Source organism: Vanessa tameamea, chromosome Z, assembly GCF_037043105.1.
Source record: "Vanessa tameamea isolate UH-Manoa-2023 chromosome Z, ilVanTame1 primary haplotype, whole genome shotgun sequence".
In the NCBI taxonomy this organism is placed as follows: domain Eukaryota; kingdom Metazoa; phylum Arthropoda; class Insecta; order Lepidoptera; family Nymphalidae; genus Vanessa; species Vanessa tameamea.
The window spans coordinates 4,308,977-4,327,156 of NC_087341.1; the positions used below are offsets into that span (position 1 = coordinate 4,308,977).

General features: G+C 30.7%; 2 protein-coding genes across 2 annotated transcripts in view; one reads left to right on the forward strand and one right to left on the reverse strand.

The window, feature by feature from the left end:
• The window catches only part of LOC113404247 (putative fatty acyl-CoA reductase CG5065), a 30,137-nt gene extending 12,298 nt beyond the window's left edge, over positions 1–17,839 (reverse strand). The window contains exon 1 of the mRNA XM_026645107.2: positions 17,746–17,839. The gene's annotated coding sequence lies outside the window, so the exon portion shown is untranslated. The remainder of the gene's footprint in view (positions 1–17,745) is intronic.
• LOC135194638 (zinc finger MYM-type protein 1-like) lies at positions 1,942–5,650 on the forward strand. The gene is made up of 4 exons (XM_064220285.1): positions 1,942–1,951; positions 2,124–2,210; positions 4,416–4,568; positions 4,650–5,650. The coding sequence occupies exons 1-4, from the start codon at positions 1,942–1,944 to the stop codon at positions 5,648–5,650; spliced, it is 1,251 nt and encodes a 416-aa protein (XP_064076355.1).
• Positions 17,840–18,180: the final 341 nt, after the last annotated feature.

The following is an 18,180-nucleotide window of genomic DNA, read 5'->3' on the forward strand; positions in this document are numbered from 1 at the left end:
CATTCCCAGTATTGTACTCACTGTACACTTGAGTCAACATAGATATTTCCTCAACTATAATGAAGCAACACAATCAACAATTTGTTAATATGCAAATAATTAATAATTAAAGTAGAAGCACTGTTAAGGTGAATTTGCATTCACATTGTTTCTTCACTTTGTTATTCCGAGCAGTCGATTTGGTTGTTCTATCTTTGAATTAGTAACTTGTAAAATTTTACATAACTGCCCTGAAAGGAATTGCTAACTAGACTTTACACAATAACTCATTCTAATCATCTTTCTGTAGGTACTATTTTCATGTGATGTTCAGGAAAGCATCTATATTAAAAATTTCGTACAGGTGTCTACGAGAGACGATCGAAACCTATTCACAATTATAGATCATTAATAAAGAATTATTTTTTAATTGAAAAAATTCGTATAATCGAGATATTTCAATATTACAAGCAGTTAAAGCGTCGGTCATTCACATGTGCTTCACGCCATATTTGACGACATCTGACAAGCATTTCGTCTATACACATATAAGAACCAGGATTATAGTAACTCTGGCAGTTTGAGATGAAAATATCATATAACTCGGATGTATGTGTAGCCGGATCATTTTTCTTATTTTCTTCTCTAGTATTGGGATCATCAAAACGTAATGCTGCTATTAACAGGAGAAAACGTTTTTGCGAAAAAATGCATCGAAATAATTCCCTGCCTTTGTCATCTGTGCAGCAACAGCAGCAACAAAGCAGTATCTTCTTTATTGCTTTTGAAAATAGCAGTCAAAAGAGGGCATGCTATGAGCGCTACGTGCGCTTCAATAATATCGATATCTTTCAACTCTGGTCGATCTTCCTTTTTATATTTATGCCTCATTTCTTGTAATTTTCTATTAGTGTGTTGAACAACTATCTGTAAAATATCTTCAGAGAACAAAATATTCCCGAAGTTTTCTTCTTCAGTCCAATCACGCGTCATAATTGAGCTTTGAAGTGATGTAACAATATTATGTTCTAACACTGCTTCGGTGAGGGTCTTTATACCACTTAAACGGTTGTCTATTTCCCACTTTTTTTCTTAAATAAAACGGTCTGATAGTTGCTATATTGATCAAAGTCTCATCGTCGGAGTCGGTAACAATCTCTGGATCTCGTTCTTCATCCTCAGACACGGCTATCTCACTTGAAGTGTCATGGTCGGATTCTAAGGCATAATTTTGATCCAACTCGCGATCCTCTTGGTCACTGATATCACTATTAGTTTGTGCCAAAACTTCAGTGACTCGCCGCTCGTGCTCTTGATTATTTAGATACATTTTGAATGAAATTGTCCAACTAAGGCTCACAACTAAAACATAACACTAAAGGTCATACCGATAAATTTTGATATCTAAAAATAAAGGTATAGGTATTTTTTGGTAACAAGAAATATACGTATCAAAATTATTTGGTAGGGCAAAATTACGGTAGCATTATACTAGCATGATATCTAAATTATAAAAAAAAGGTTTCTTTATACAATGCTAATAATAACCAGCTTTCGCCGGCGATTTTTCCGAACCCATACGACTTGGGAACCTTCAAGAAAAGAGCGTACTCTTTCCTGAAAGGCCGGCAACGCACCTGCAAGCCCCCCGGTGTTGCAGATGTCCATGGGCGGTGGTAGTCACTTTCCATCAGGTGAGCCTCCTGCTAGTTTGCCACCTCTAACATAAAAAAAAAAAAAAAAATGCCGCCGCCGCTGTATTGCCACTAGTAAAGCCCGCGTCGACTACCTTGATTGAGTGTCCGAGTGGAACGAGACAGCCGTGTCAATCACATAGTCTTGCTATTTTGACTTTTATTTTTATTAATAAATAATTTATAATACGTCTTAACTAAGAATAAATAGGACTGAATATTTTATACACTCTACACACGCGTCGTACAGTTATATAGGTTAGCTGAGATGGATAAAAGTAAGTAGGTACCTACTATTGTATAAAATTTCTGTTTCTTTTTAGAGTATCATAGTCATAGTATATATGAGCTACAATATTTTAAAACTTTTCCTATTTTATAATTTAAAATTATATTGGTTGCTGCAGCTCAAAATATATTATAGAAATAATATTTTATTATTTATTTTAGAATCAGCAATAAAGCGACACCACTCGCCAGATGTTTTAGGAGATTCAGAACGACCACCGTCTTCCTCCATTCTTTATCCTAAAGTAGGTAAAATTTTGGAGAAAAATAATGATTGTTCTCTTTGTTCCCACTGCCTATCGATAAAACAAAAAGAAAAGGACCGAAGAAACGAATTTTTTGGCTTTCTTATAAATGAACCCGTGTATATTCAAGAATATTAATGTTTCTACATTCTTTGGAAGGAAAACACTCTAAACAAGTTCCTTTAGCAGACTCTGAACTGCATGATTCTTAATTTTGAATTTTTACTAACCATCTATGGTCACTGTCAAATTCACTTTATTCAGAAAATATATTACAGGTTGTTCTAAAATAGAGTATTTATTGTTTGTAATCACTTCCATGTCTAACGACATGTTTTACAACATTATTCAAAAAATATCATTTAAACCAAATAATATTGCAAACGTATATTATCTCACTTGTCACTTGATCAAAGAATAAGCATTTAAGAATAAAAGCGTCAAAAGCGCAATGGCTTACGAGCCGCCTTTTAGCTTTAAGCTTTGAACCCCTCCATTATCTAGGAATATTAGTAATTCCTTTAAAAACTGCGGACTTCGACTCGCTTAATTAACCGTTAAATTATTTTTTGTATGATGATCCAATGTAAGTAATTTTGTTTCCTATAATAATATATTTTTTTAATTTTATAGGTCGATTAGGTAAGCGGACTAGCAAATAAACCACCTGATTGTAAGTGTCACTACTGCCCATAGACATATAGGTACTAAGTATTGTAGAATATATGATGAGTGGGTGGATACCAGTAATTTATTGTTATATTTTACTTTAAAACAATTAAAATATTACTATAGGCAAATATTTTATTTATTCTAAAAAAATTAAAAAATGCTGGTTTCTTAAAATATTTTTTTTTTTTATGATGGAGTTTATAAAAAGAGATTAGAAAGTAATCGTAATGCAAAACACAAAATTCACGGAGTATATATTAATTAAGAAAATAATTCAACCTGCCTCCTACATCAAAATTTTACTTCTAAGCAATAATCATGTGGACCTACAGGACTGGACTTCTCAACAATGTTAATGTGTCTAACACTAAAATTGTTAAGAAGTCCACACTTATTATTTTGGGTTATTTATCCACACTTAAGTTATTTATTATTTCTTATAACTAAAATGTCATCAACAATATTTTCATTTAAAGAGTAGCGCAAATTATTTATCACATATTTTAAGGATGAAAATAGACGCTCCACACTCACTTGAGTGGCTGGCACAGCAAACACCACTTTGCTAACCGGTATAATTGAGGCTCCAAGAAAGCTTTCGTGTCCCAAAATAATAGTATATTTTCATTTGACGGTAGACGGGGATGATTTGGAAAATTTTGTAATGTAGTTGTGATATCAATATCATTTCTTTTATATTTTATAATTATCATCATTTATCAATATCAAAACAAGATTTACGAAATGAGTTCCCGTGATTGTATTAAGAGATCCAATCCGGATTAAATTCGAGTTATTTCTCGTAAATGATAATGAACGGCGATTTAGTGAATATCATTATAATAAGGTATTAATTAACGGTGAAAAGCTCGACAGGCGTTGGATGATTTATTCACAAACAGAGGATGCCGTTTACTGCTTTCCGTGTCCAATATTCGGGCTAGAAAATACGAAGATTAGATCAAGTGAAGGAGTGTGTGATTGGAAACATTTGGGTGATTACCTAAAGGCCCACGAAACTAGTTGACATCACAAAGATTGTATGCTGAAATGGATTAATTTAGAGAATTGTTTAAAAAACTGTTCCACTATTGACTGTTTGGCTCAATCACAAAATGAACAAGAAAGGCAACATTGGAGAGATATTTTAGAACGATTGCTCGCACTTGTAAATTTTTTAGCTCACAATTTGTCCTAAGGGGTCATAGAGAGAAGTTAACATCTGACTCAGGTTCGAGTGAGACAAGCCGCAACTTTATAGATTTAGTAAAGTTATTAGCCCGATTTGAGACAGACGTGCTGAGACTTCATTTACAACAAGTAAAACATAAAAGGATTAAAGAGCACTATATCGGAAAAAATATTCAAAATGAGCTCATACAAGTAATGGCAAGTCACGTGAAATCTGAAATTGTTGGAAAAATAATTCATAATAAATATTACTCTATTATCCTTGATTGTACTCGCGATGTTTCTCGTGTAGAGCAACTATTAATTATTATAAAAAATTTTAATACAAAAACGGCTGAAATTGTAGAACATTTTATTGGTTTCATATCCGTCGAAAAAACCACAGCTGAAAGTTTGACTAATTATATAATCAAAGAATTAGAACATTTAGGTATATCATTCCAAAACTGCAGAGGCCAAGGATATGATAATGGTGCCAACATGCGTGGTGAAAAAAGTGGTATCTAAAAACGTATTATTGAAATTAATCCACTTGCTTATTTTTTACCTTGTGGGAGTCATAGCTGGAATCTCATCCTAGGAGATGCAGCATCGTCTTGTGTCAAATGTATGTATATAATATGTTTGCTACAAAGGTTGTACACTCTGTTCGCCGGCTCAAGTCAGAGGTGGGCTATTTTAAATGCTCATGTAAAATCCTTATCGCTAAAACCACTTTCTGAAACAAGATGGGAGTGTAGGGTAGCATCGGTAAAGGCCGTTAAATACCAACTAAGCGATATTTGTGATGCTTTAAAGGATTTAGCAGAAAATACAACACATTGTCAGTTGGTCAGTGAATGTCATTCTATAGAAAAGGAAATAACTACCTACGAATTTGTAGTTTCACTTGTCATATGGTATGACATTCTTACGAAGATAAATGTTTTTAGTAAAATGTGGCAAAACGAAAACATGCACTTAGATGCGGCTATACAACACCTAGACGCATTCACAAATTGGCTTGATAATAATCGAGAAAATGGTTTTCAGTCATCCCTCGTTACAGCGAGAGAAATAGCCGAGGAAAATGATATTGACAGACAGTTTAAAGAAGTCCGAAGACGACGTGAAAAAAGGCATTTTGATTATGAAGGAGAAGATGAAGATCATGAATTTAACGCGGAAGAGATTTTCGAAATAAATTATTTTTATGTTATTGTCGACAATATGCGCGCAAGCTGCCATCCTAGGTTTGAGGCACTTAAGCATCATGAAACCATATTTGGATTTCTGTATAATATAAAAAGATTAAAGGAAATAAGTGATAGTGAACTTTTGAAGCAATGTAGTGACTTGCAAATATCTCTGACAGTAGGAGAATCATGTGATATTAATGGACATGAATTGTACGAAGAACTGAATATGTTTATCTGTGTGTATGAAGGAAACGAGGACATTATCTCGGTGCTGAAATACATAATAGAAAAAAAATTAACTGAAGTTTACCCCACTATCGAAATAGTTCTGAGAATCATTGCCACTACACCTGTTACGGTTGCGTCTACTGAAAGGATTTTTTCGAGGCTTAAAATTACATAAACATAACATAATCAGCTTGTAAATTTCCCACTACTGGGCTAAGGCCTCCTCTCCCGTTGAGGAGAAGGTATGGAGCATATTCCACCACGCTGCTCCAATGCGGGTTGGTGGAATACACATGTGGCAGTAATTTCGTTGAAATTAGACACATGCAGGTTTCCTCACGATGTTTTCCTTCACCGCCGAGCACGAGATGAATTATAAACACAAATTAAGGACATGAAAATTCAGTGGTGCCTGCCTGGGTTTGAACCCGAAATCATCGGTTAAGATGCACGCGTTCTAACCACTGGGCCATCTCGAGCTTAAAATTATTAAAACATATTTAAGAAATTCGATGACACAAGACCGACTTTCAGCCCTTGCTATTCTGTCAATCGAAAGTATCGTGTGTCAATCGAAATCGACGTAGCTCATTCGTTAGATTATTGTGCTCTAATTAAAGATTTTAGTCTTAGTAAAAGCCGTAAATATCAATTTTAATATTTATCAGTGGCTAACATCTCTCTATTTGTTAATTTTGTAAATCTCTCAATGTAAGTAAAATATTTTAAAACTCAACATTTATTTATTTTTACAACTTTAGCATTTCTTACCAAACATAACGAATACCTATCAAACAACCAGACCAACTTTCGCATCACATAGGTAGGTACTTTTCCGTAGGACAAAGGGCCTCGCAAAGATCTGTCGCCCGGAGCTTCACAATGGGTAAGGCCGCCGCTGCTGAGGAATAATATTGTTTGCCTGTATTTTTAAAATCTGTAGCCAAGTATCGTTTAAATGTTGAAACAGCCAGAGTTTCCTCCTCAAACGATAAAACCACTTGGAATCGAGGGTCTAAATACAATGCAGTTATAAAAGCAGCATTGGTCATCAAATTGTTTTGCCGGCTTTTCATAAATACACAAATCTGTTGTGCAAAAGGGATATGCACGTGTGATGTATATAAATATCATTTAGTCCAATAGTAAAAAAAATCACTTAGACTAAGCTGTTTCTCTTGTAATATTTTTGTGCAAATTTTGGCAGGTCTCAGAGAACTTAATAGGTCATCGATTGTATCCCAAAAGTTGTTCGACAAATATAATGCTTTACCAGGATTTTTAGAGCAACATTCCCTTAAACTTTTTAATCGCCCTAACATGTCAAAAGTAGAATTCCATCGCGTGTTATTATCTAAAATTGTTTTTTTTTTTGCCGTTTTTATAAGATTTCTCTTAGTCGGCGTTCGGAGTTTTCTGACAATTGTGCACGCTTGTTCAATCGTCTGTATCGATTCATCTTCTCTCAGAGCATCTTGAACTGCTAGCTGCATTGAGTGTGCAGCGCACCGAACTGATGTAATTATATATTGTAAATCATCATCATCAGACTGGAAAGTCACCTCCAATATTCAAATTCAATGTATTTAAATTCCGAGTCAGAATCATCGTCACTTAAATCGTTTTTTTGTCTTCTCTTAAAACTAGAAGGTCATCAATCAACCGGGTCAATTTCAACATATTTGCACCGTTTTCTGACGTAATCGTATAAATTTGCTTCACATTTATTTCGTATTTCCTTAGTATGTGCAATAATTTTTCCCGTAGATATTCCGAAATACTTATGTCCCACATCTCAGTCACAGCCAGAGTTTTAATAACAACTGCCGAATTTTCAATATATTGGACATTAACGGCGAAAAATGTCCAATCTATTCGGGTAGCGCTATCGATTTTTAATGATATTAGTCTACCTTTAATGTCTTTAATTATTTCTTTTCGCACTTTTTCAGCCTCCTCAGTAATTAATTTTCTTATAGAGTGTAAATTTAAAGATTGAGATTCTCTAGGGCTTATAGTAGTCATTGCTATATTTCTAAATGCCAGATCATCCATCAATAAGAATGGTCTTCCGTGTACTGTTACTAAATTTACACACTGCGTTTGTAAATAAGTCATTCTTGAAGAACTAGTTTTTTCAGATCTTGTGCTATTTATTGTATAACCTCTTTTATTTGAAATATTCAAATAATTCTCATCAGCTATCTGTGAAATCGCTTTATCGCTTTTTTTTAATTTGTTTCGGTCGCTCACTACTTTGTACTCATCAGGAAGATTGGAAGACAAGTGATAGAGTAGATTTGTTCCATGTTCGCCCTGAATAAAAATAATATATAGGTACCATTAGTAATTCTTTATGCTAAGGCAACTAATTTCAAATAACATATAACTATTATCTTTACCATGATATACGACAAACTATACGTATTTATTTATTTATTGAAACTGAAAAATAAGTACTATGTAAGTAATAGATCGAGTAACTAAAATAAATACATGGTTGAGTGAAAAATGAGATAAAACAATACCTACCTATTTCCGAATTAATTTATATTATTTTTAGGCATTATTAATAGCAAAGATTACATATCACTCCGTCTCTCTCGTACTACAATACATTAATTATCTCTCATTCTATATGTAAAGAAGGGTGATCAAATTTTCCACCATTAAATTCAATAAGTACCTACTTGATGAGTGTTCTATTTCTTTTATAGGATGATGACATTTCTCAGTCATTAACACAATTTAAATATGCTTTGAGGCTAATTATTTTTAATAAAAAAGGAAATATACCTATTCCGATATTACCATAACAATAATATATATAATCAAAAATTAAAAATTTACCAGCAGATTACGTAAGCGTAGAATGAAAGTTTATAGATACTAACCTTGACGATTGATTTACAACCAGGCACTAAACAAGTAGAACATTTTGTATCTTTATCATAGGAAAAGAACGAGTACACAGCGTCTTATGGGTTTTCTTCCCTTATGCGTGTATTATATTACTTATGCGTGTAAATAGCTGCGTATACAATATTAAAAAAGTAGAGTCCTACTCAACTGTCTTTCAAGTCATGACAAGTACAGAATTGACTGAACGGCAACGTCGCATTCATTTCCCCCGCGATTTTTTCGGAACCGAAATAGTTTTTCTTAGGTACTAGTAAATTAAAAGGTTAACGATACCGTAAAAAAATAAAGGTACCGTTTATTTATACCGGTAGATTAATCGTCATTCCTAACCATTTTAGCTTTACCTTTAAATTAAAGCGGTATCCCAATTTTATACCGATAACATAACCTTATACCTTAACCGCTTTCAAGCCCTGATAAAGACTGTGTTCCAAATAATAATTTCGTGCATGGGTATGGATTAACTCGATGGAAACTTATCCACAATAAATTATAGATTAACCTTTATGAAAGTTATACGTTATATGAAAAGTAAAGGATAAACCGTATTTGTTTAGTTTCATTTATTTTACCCGAGAGATGCCGGGTTTTTATCTAGGAAACAAATAAAAATGTCATTAGGTACGCATTATTAGGCATTACACGTAAGCCACTTGTTTCAAGTAAGCGTTACTATGACTAATTACTATAGTTATTTGTTGAAAGGAAAGCTTTAGAAACATATATAGGCAAATACTATTACAGCTATATAATATATTATTTCAAGTATAATTTAAACTGCTACTAAACATCACATATGTTGCCACATATTAAAAAAGATTGGATGAAAAATAATTAATTATTAAGAAGATTAAGATTAATTTTACTCCAGAATGATTATACATTATGTTACAGAATATTTATTTGATACAATGTTAGAAAGGTCTTGACACGATTTTTTTTTTGGTTGTGAATATTATTCATTGGATCGATTCATTGTTGTCCATTTCGAAATTAAAATTCAGGGATTCGTGATGTTGACAATTATCTTGTATGAAACCTAATAAATAAATCGGAAATATATGAAAAAAAACATGTGAACATTTTAAATTCGTAATTATGAAATAAAAATCTATCCGAACGAATCCGATAAAAAAATGTTGATTATAAAATTATTTTCATGTAAAAGTCATACTTAAAGAGAGTAGCTTAAATATTTAAAATCAAACTGGTACCTTATAATTTTCTCTTTTACAATTTCTCAATAATTTAATATTCGTAACCGAAACTATCCGAAACTATCATACAATCATAAATAATTTCGTAACCGTAACCGTTTCTATAAGTTTTAAAATATTATTCACAAATCTGTATCCATATCCAGATACGAAATTACATTACCCATAATATCATAACATCCCTGATTATGAACAACGTATTTATATTTTCACCAGCGTCTTTTGTGGTCTTTTATTTCGGTTGCTTTGATATACATTTCTAGTTGTTATACATTTTTGGAGAGCTAAGAAAACGGTAATGTTTTAAAATAATCGGCAAGACAGCTTTCATAACTATTTTTTTTGTTCTTAAGAAATTTTTTGGAAAAAAATCAAAAAATATTGAAATTTTATCATTTTCCGTCTTGCATTTTTAAATTTGGACCGATAATTATTGTTTTAATATTGATAAATAACCAGTGTTTAATATAATTTTGTATGTATGAATGTATGTACATATGTCCTGGAATCTTGCAATCAATATTACACCCACTTCCACTGAAGCTATGGAGCTGCAAGTTGGCACACATATTTAGTCTCGATGACAATGCACGATTCATGAATTGCTGTCATATTCAATCCAATATGGCGGACGTTACAAAAAAATTAAAATTTTTGAATTACGTACAAATGACACTTCTAAATATTATAGTTCTCTGGTTCACAACAATTACATTTTTTTTTTGTTACGACTTATTTTTTTTTTATTATTAAAATTAGTTCATACATAACTCTAATACCTATTATAAACAAAATCGATAAAATTAAACTCTTACGCAATATAAATAGCTTCCATGTTATTGTTTTCGACTTTCTTTATTCTGTAAAAAATAAATATATGTTAGTAATTATATTTTTATTAATTATAAAAGTATAGTATAGTATATAGTATTTTTAATGAATAATATCAAGTTGCTTCGAGTTCATGGGGATCGAATGTAGTCACTCTCAATTGATGTTTTCCTTACTTTGACCAAATACTCTATCGTAATATTTATAGAATACCTCGAAAAATCTGCTTTTATGCGAACTGATTGCATATTTTTTGTAATAGATGTTTTCAATATTCATAATTTATTAAAAAAAAAAATTTTTTTACTGATAAAATACTCTTACCTTTTAATATCGTTCATATGTATGTTCGGCGCGTAATTTATATAAACGTTTTTTAGTTTTCCTCACGCGTTTCACTTTATTTCCCATATTTACACAATTAAAATTTATAACAAATAATATAATAAAAAACAAATGCCTAATTACTACTACACTATTTTAACTTCATATATTTATTTACAAGAAAGAATAATATTTATTATAAGAAAACATGAAACAATGAATTTACAATTAAAATTCCAAAAAAATATCTCGTAACGTAATAATGCGGCGAAAAGATTTTTTTTTTATCTGTATTTGTGTATTGCTGTTGGCCCTACTGGCCTTTACAGCGTCACCGAACGTTCAGCGAAAAGATTGACACGTCTGTATTATATAGCATCAGGCCTCGGCCGTTAATGTCTGTACACGGCGTTTACGCACACATGCGTACGCATTTTGTTCGAAAATAAGATTATCTGATTTAAAAAAAATCTATCAATTTTACTAAAAAAGTGACACAGAGGTAAAGTAGTATATTGCTTGTAGAATAATCTGAAGATTATCATATATTTTTTTCATTTGGTTTACTGCATTGGATCATATCCTTTTATGCATTATAAAACTTGCATTTAGCTCATGTAGTCCCCTTAAGAATAAAACTAAATGTAACAACAGAAAACTGACTTCAGGCCTGACTCCATGCAAACTTAAACTAAAAAAAGAATAATATTTATTATACTGTAAAATATGGTCATACTTAATACTTACTAGACTTACAAGACTGTCATCGATAAAAAATTTTTTTCAAAGTCAAAAACATACACACAAAACTTCGCATTGCAAAAACAATAAAATCAATTACAAATAACAAACAATATATATAACATTTTATATAGGCTAAAGTTCTAATTGAGCTAATGAGTAAGAAAAAAACCAATTGCGACGTAAATTCGTCGATGAAATGTCAGTATGTCTATGCGGCATTAAGTTACAAACATGACTTAGATTAAATAATAATATGGCATTAAAGACGGAGTATTAGCTTGTGATATTTTACGTAATTATTTAATCGCTCTAAATTATATATTTCGCTAAGCTTTAAAATTCGTACGTTAAAAAAATAATGTATTTAATTATTTTAATTTTAATTACTTGGTGGTAGGTCTTTGTGCAAGCCCGTCTGGGTAGGTACCACCCACTCATCAGATATTCTACCGCCAAATAACAGTACACTACATTGTTGTGTTCCGGTTAGAAGGGTGAGTGAGCCAGTGTAATCACAGGCACAAGGGACATAAAATCTTAGTTCCCAAGGTTGGTGGCGCATAGGTGATGTAAGGAATGGTTAATATTTCTTACAGCGCCTTTGTCTATGGGCGGTGGTGACCACTTACTATCAGGTGGCCCATATGCTCGCCCGCCAACCAATGCCATAATTTTTTTTTTTAACGTTAAGTAATTTAAATCTGTGTGCAACCGGAACCTCTGCCAACAACAACACGATTGTGAAAAAATATTGTGTAATATTTCGGCCTAGGATTTACATGGGCAATGTTAAAAAGTTAAAAAACATTCGCTTCTTACCTACTCATAGTTTTCGTAATTTAGAAAAGGCAAGATTAATGACTCATTTATATTAATTATGATTATTATATTTTTAAACCAGTTCGAAAATGCAAATGCGGATACTCTTTTGGTATATTTTTGTTAATATTTGATTTATGACTTATGACAGATTTATGACAGTACAGTATACATAACTGATATATAATTGTCCTCTAGTGTTAAAAACATTAATCCGGAATTGTATAAATAAGAATTATTTACATCAATGCCCCAACTGTATACAAATACAAAATTAAAATAATACTTATAAATAGATATTTCACCATAAATAATGACGCCTGATAGAATCAATATCTGTTATTTACTAACAATCGAATTATATAAATATCTGTGTGTGTGTAGCATTGACATTATTGTTCATTAAAAAATTATATCCTGTTGATTAATTAACTTTTAAAAATGTCGCCAGAAAGAATATCAAATACTATCTGAATCAGCGGCTTTATTTACGTGTGGGATAAACTTTACTTATGCATTGTACACAGACCCTTTACCAATTTTAACTCCATGAATTATAAAAGTAGCTTATGTCCTTTCTAGGTGTTCAAAACAATCTCCTCATCAAATTTCATCTTAATTGGAAGAGCGGTTGAGATGAAAAAAAAAAGCGAGAAACAATGATAAAAATAAACAAACAGGTTTGTATTGGTACTTAGTATAGTCCTTCACTCAACTGACAATACCGTAATTGTTTTTAAACTAAAGTACTCACAATTTATTTAAGGTATTTATTTATGTGTCGTTGATGATACGGAATAGTATTAATATTCTGTTTATATTCTTATGAGAAAAATCAATGTATACTATTTTGTAAATAAATATATAACCATTCATTTTAAAAGATTTTACGCAACAACGACGATAAAGTTACTGGCGTTGTTTATCTAAGAATCAGTATTCTTTTTATAGGTATTTTTTGTAAACACCACGACAGGATGGAATTTATTTAATTTTTAAAACTTGACAATTTAACAACGAAATTCCTAGTTCGAATTAGAAATTAAATACGCCTAATGAGGTTTTCCAGCCTGTATTACCAACAATAAACGATACAACCAGATACATGTTATTTTTTTTAAATAAAATTGTCGCGTCGTTGTTTAATTGTTACAATCACAGAGACCATAGTTTTTAATCTAACAGATCAATCTGATGCTGGAATTAAAAATGACACAATATGCGTTCATAGCATAACTTTAGTACATTGCGCCACTCTTAATGCAAAAGGTCGTATGGGAAAAACATGCTCTAATGTTATCATGACCAATAATGTATAAGGTAATTATTAAAGCTTTAAATTCAAATATAAGTCAGTGACATATGACTTATACAGTTTCAAATTGAAACTAATGTTTACATAAGACCTTTAGCATTTAGAGTAACGATAAATGATTGCATTCAATTTAAATACGCTTTCTGTGTCGGCTGAAGTCTTGTTGACTAATAGGTAAGTGTTTATTTAATTATATTCTTCAAGGCTCCAGAGCAATTAATTCTAAAATTTATAACAAAAAAAAATATTTTATTTAGTAAAAAAAAATTGACTTTATTGTCTATGAACATCAGTCAATCGTCAATTTCTGTCGAGTCTTTTCTATAATTTGGATTGTCGTTATTTTAATATTATTACGTATTTTATTATTTATGAGTGACGACTACAAGTTTTCATTGGCCTTACCAACGACGATTTCTTCATCGACGTCGAATGGTAACTGAGACTTTGATATCTTCGATAGAAGTATCGGCAAAAGACAAAAATAGAGATCAGTAAAAGGCAAATCTTAAAATTGGACTGATTCTTAATTAACAATACATTTGCTGTTTGGTAATAGAATAGCTGATAAGTGTGATGAGGTCGGACCTAGTCGATTTTGTAGAAAGCCCTACCGCCAAATGTAATGTAATTTTAATAAGCAATTGTCTCCTATTTGTTAAGAATCATAGCGAGAAAAATTCAATACATTAACGTTAAGTGTATTTACATTAAGGGGACTACATGAGCTAAATGCAAGTTTTATAATGCAAAAAAGTATATGATCTAATGCAGTAAACCAAATAAAAAAAATATATAATTATCTTCAGGATACATGCTAGTTATTTGTTATTTTGAAAACATGATGTAATTAATTTGGTACGATAGAAAAAAATCACAAAGTTACCTCTAAAAAAATCTTTTTACAAATAATAACTAAACTTATATGCATTCCATAATTCTCGTTTTTTGTCAGATTATTCTACAAGCAATATACTACTATACCCCTGTGTCACTTTTTTAGTAAAATCAATAGAATTTTTAAAAATCAGTTATTCTTATTTTCGAAAAAAATGCGTACGCATGTGTGCGTAAACGCCGTGTACAGACCAGCGTTGCAGAACTATCGATAGTTGACTATCGATAGTTGACCTCGAAAACTATTCAGGATATCGATACTATTGGTAGTAACGATACTAATGCTACTATCGATAGTATCGATAGTTTTAGACTATCGATAGCCAGCGATTTTTTTATAGTATTCGTTTTCGTCCTCCTAAAAGTTTTTTTAATGTTATGAGTATTTATAATGTTTATTCATAAATCAAACACAAAAAATATTCACAATTAAATTTTTCATTATTCTAAAAACAAATATTGTGGTAAATTTAATTTAATTTATTTAAATATACACTATAGTTGGCCTACTAAATTACTTATCTTGAGAAAATAATACTACCGGAAATTACTTTATTTTAATTGTAAATTCATTGTTTCATGTTTTCTTATAATAAATATTATTCTTTCTTGTAAATAAATATATTAAGTTAAAATAGTGTAGTAGTAATTAGGCATTTATTTTTATTATATTATTTGTTATCAATTTTAATTGTGTAAATATGGGAAGTAAAGTGAAACGTGTGAGGAAAACTAAAAAACGTTTATATAAATTAAGCGCCGAACATACATATGAACGATATTAAAAGGTAAGAAGTATTTTGTTAGTAAACGTATTTTTTTTAATTATAAATTATGGATATTGAAAACATCTATTAGAAAAAATGTGCAATCAGTTCGCATAGAATCAGATTTTTCGAGCTATTAGAGATATTTAATTATTACGATAGAGTGTTTGGTCAAAGTAAGGAAAACATCAATTGAGAGTGACTACATTCGATCGCCATGAACTCGAAGCAATATGATATTTTTCATTAAAACTACTATGGGACAATATTTCGATACATATTTTTTAAATACATGTATACTTTTATAATTAATAAAAATATAATTAATAACATATATTTATTTTTTACAGAATAAAGAAAGTCGAAAACAATAACACAGAAGCTATTTATTTTGCGTAAGAGTTTAATTTTATCGATTTTGTTTATAATAGGAATGTATGAACTAATTTTAATAATAAAACAAAAGTAAAGTCGTAACAAACAAAAAATGTAATTGTTGTGAACCAGAGAACTAGAATTTTTTTTTTATAGTAGAGGTGGCAAACGAGCAGTAGCCTCACCTGATGGAAAGTGACTACCACCGCCCATGGACATCTGCAACACCGGGGGGCTTGCAGGTGCGTTGCCGGCCTTTCAGGAAAGAGTACGCTCTTTTCTTGAAGGTTCCTAAGTCGTATCGGTTCGGAAAAACCGCCGGTGAAAGCTGGTTCCACAGAGTGGTTGTGCGAGGCAGAAAGTGTCTTTTGTACGTAATTCAAAAATTTTCATTTTTTTGTAACGTCCGCCATGTTGGATTGAATATAGCAGCAATTCATGAATCGTGCATTGTCATTGAGACTAAATATGTGTGCCAACTTTCAGCTCCATAGCTTCAGTGGAAGTGGGTGTAATATTGATTGCAAGATTCCAGGACATATGTACATACATTCATACATACAAGTGAAATTAAATAAAAGATTTTAATAAAAAAATTAACACTAAATGTTTTTTTTTTAGTACCAAATATAAATAAATATATTTTAAGTTTATTTAATTCAGTTTAATTTTTTAATCATTTTCGAATAACAGTCAAAAGCAATACAAATAATTCTAATATCCTATCTATTTTTATGAGATTTATGAATAAACCTAGTATGATTAACAACTAGATTAACCAATAATTCAACCAAATCGACTTGACTACATTTTTTTCTAGTAAATATTTAGATGTTTTTTTTTTAATTGAATATATATTTTTTCTTTGTGAACCGATATTAATAAAACGATCAAACACTACGCTATATGTTACGGTTACTACACTACAGTTTTCGAACACTTACGATTTTTTTATATAAATAGATTATCAAACTTTTATAAAATGTTAAAAATTGGTATGTTTTAATATTTAGTATTAGAACTAATTGTGGTATAATAATATAAATAAAAGAAAAAAAAGGTTAAAACTGTCTATTTTATTGTATACAAAATATAAATAAAAATATTGTAAGTTTAATTGAATCAGTTTTATTTTATAATCATTTGTTCACTAACATCGAAAGAAATAAAAACAATTCTGTTGTCCTATCAATTTTTTATGAGATTTATGATTGATCTTACTTCGCTCGGTTTGGCGACATCTATTAGAATATTTGGGCGTAACCTCGTTACCTCGCTTAACCCTTAGTTCGCGGTCTTGCATTTTTTGTCGATTTTGTAAGTGTGTGCGTGCGATTCTCCATGGAACTTAGCTCTTGTAGTCCTCTTAAAAGGCATAATCTATACTAATCTTTTAACCGCAGAACTAATTTAGATAGATGGTTTGATTCGCGGGTTCCTTCCCCGGGCGGCAATCGATACTTTATTTGACGAAATACAGAAATATTATTTCAAAATTATTTGTTTGAAATAAAACTAAACATGCTGTAATACTGTAATTATCTATTTCGCGAGATTGTAAACTGTCGAATAATTTCAACGGTTAACTTAAGTTCGATTGTGAAGGTTGTTCTATGGTATTTATTTATTATTCAACTTATAATAAAACGTATGAAATTTCGATATTTTTAAAATAGTAATAGATAATAATCTACCAAAAAATAATACATTAAAATAATTCTTAATAATGTCAGTACATTTTAGTATGTTATTTTTTTAATCGATTACCTATATATATCACAAGAATTAGTTTAAATATAGTATTATAAATAAATTTTTAATATTATAAATAGATATGTGAGATTTGCTTATAATGTTATATGTCCGATAACTTAAGCAAGAATAATTACAAACTGGATTTAGCTCATTAATATACATAAAATTAAAACGAATAATTTTTTTCTAAACGCATAATAATAATAACATAAAGAAATATTAATAAATAAATATATATATTTCTTGAGCCCATTGCAATCAATAAATTGTTTTACATTATTTATCGAAATATTGTAAAACTCACTTGTAGTAACAACGCTGTCCGTACTAATCACGATCTCCACGAGAGCCTCTCACGCACACCGAGAACGCACTGCCGCTTGCGACGTCGGATGAAACTTATAATAGTGTAAACTACGTTACGTAGTTTTGTAAGTTTTATACGTTTTATATATATTTTTATGAATGAAATATAATTTTGGTTTTGTGTTTTTTTTCAATGTATTCGTACAGGAATCGGATTTATAAAATATTATAATGTTATATTATAGAATCAAATTACATAAAGTAAAATGAAATAATTTGAAGAAGTCGCACGCCTTACTATCCCTCGACTCGTAGGTACCCAGTTAGCTATCACTATTGGAGCCCGATATAGAAAATTAAAATTCGTCGTGAAAGGCAAAAAAACAAATATCGGATTGTAGAGCTGACAGCTATGACTCAACAACGAAATTTT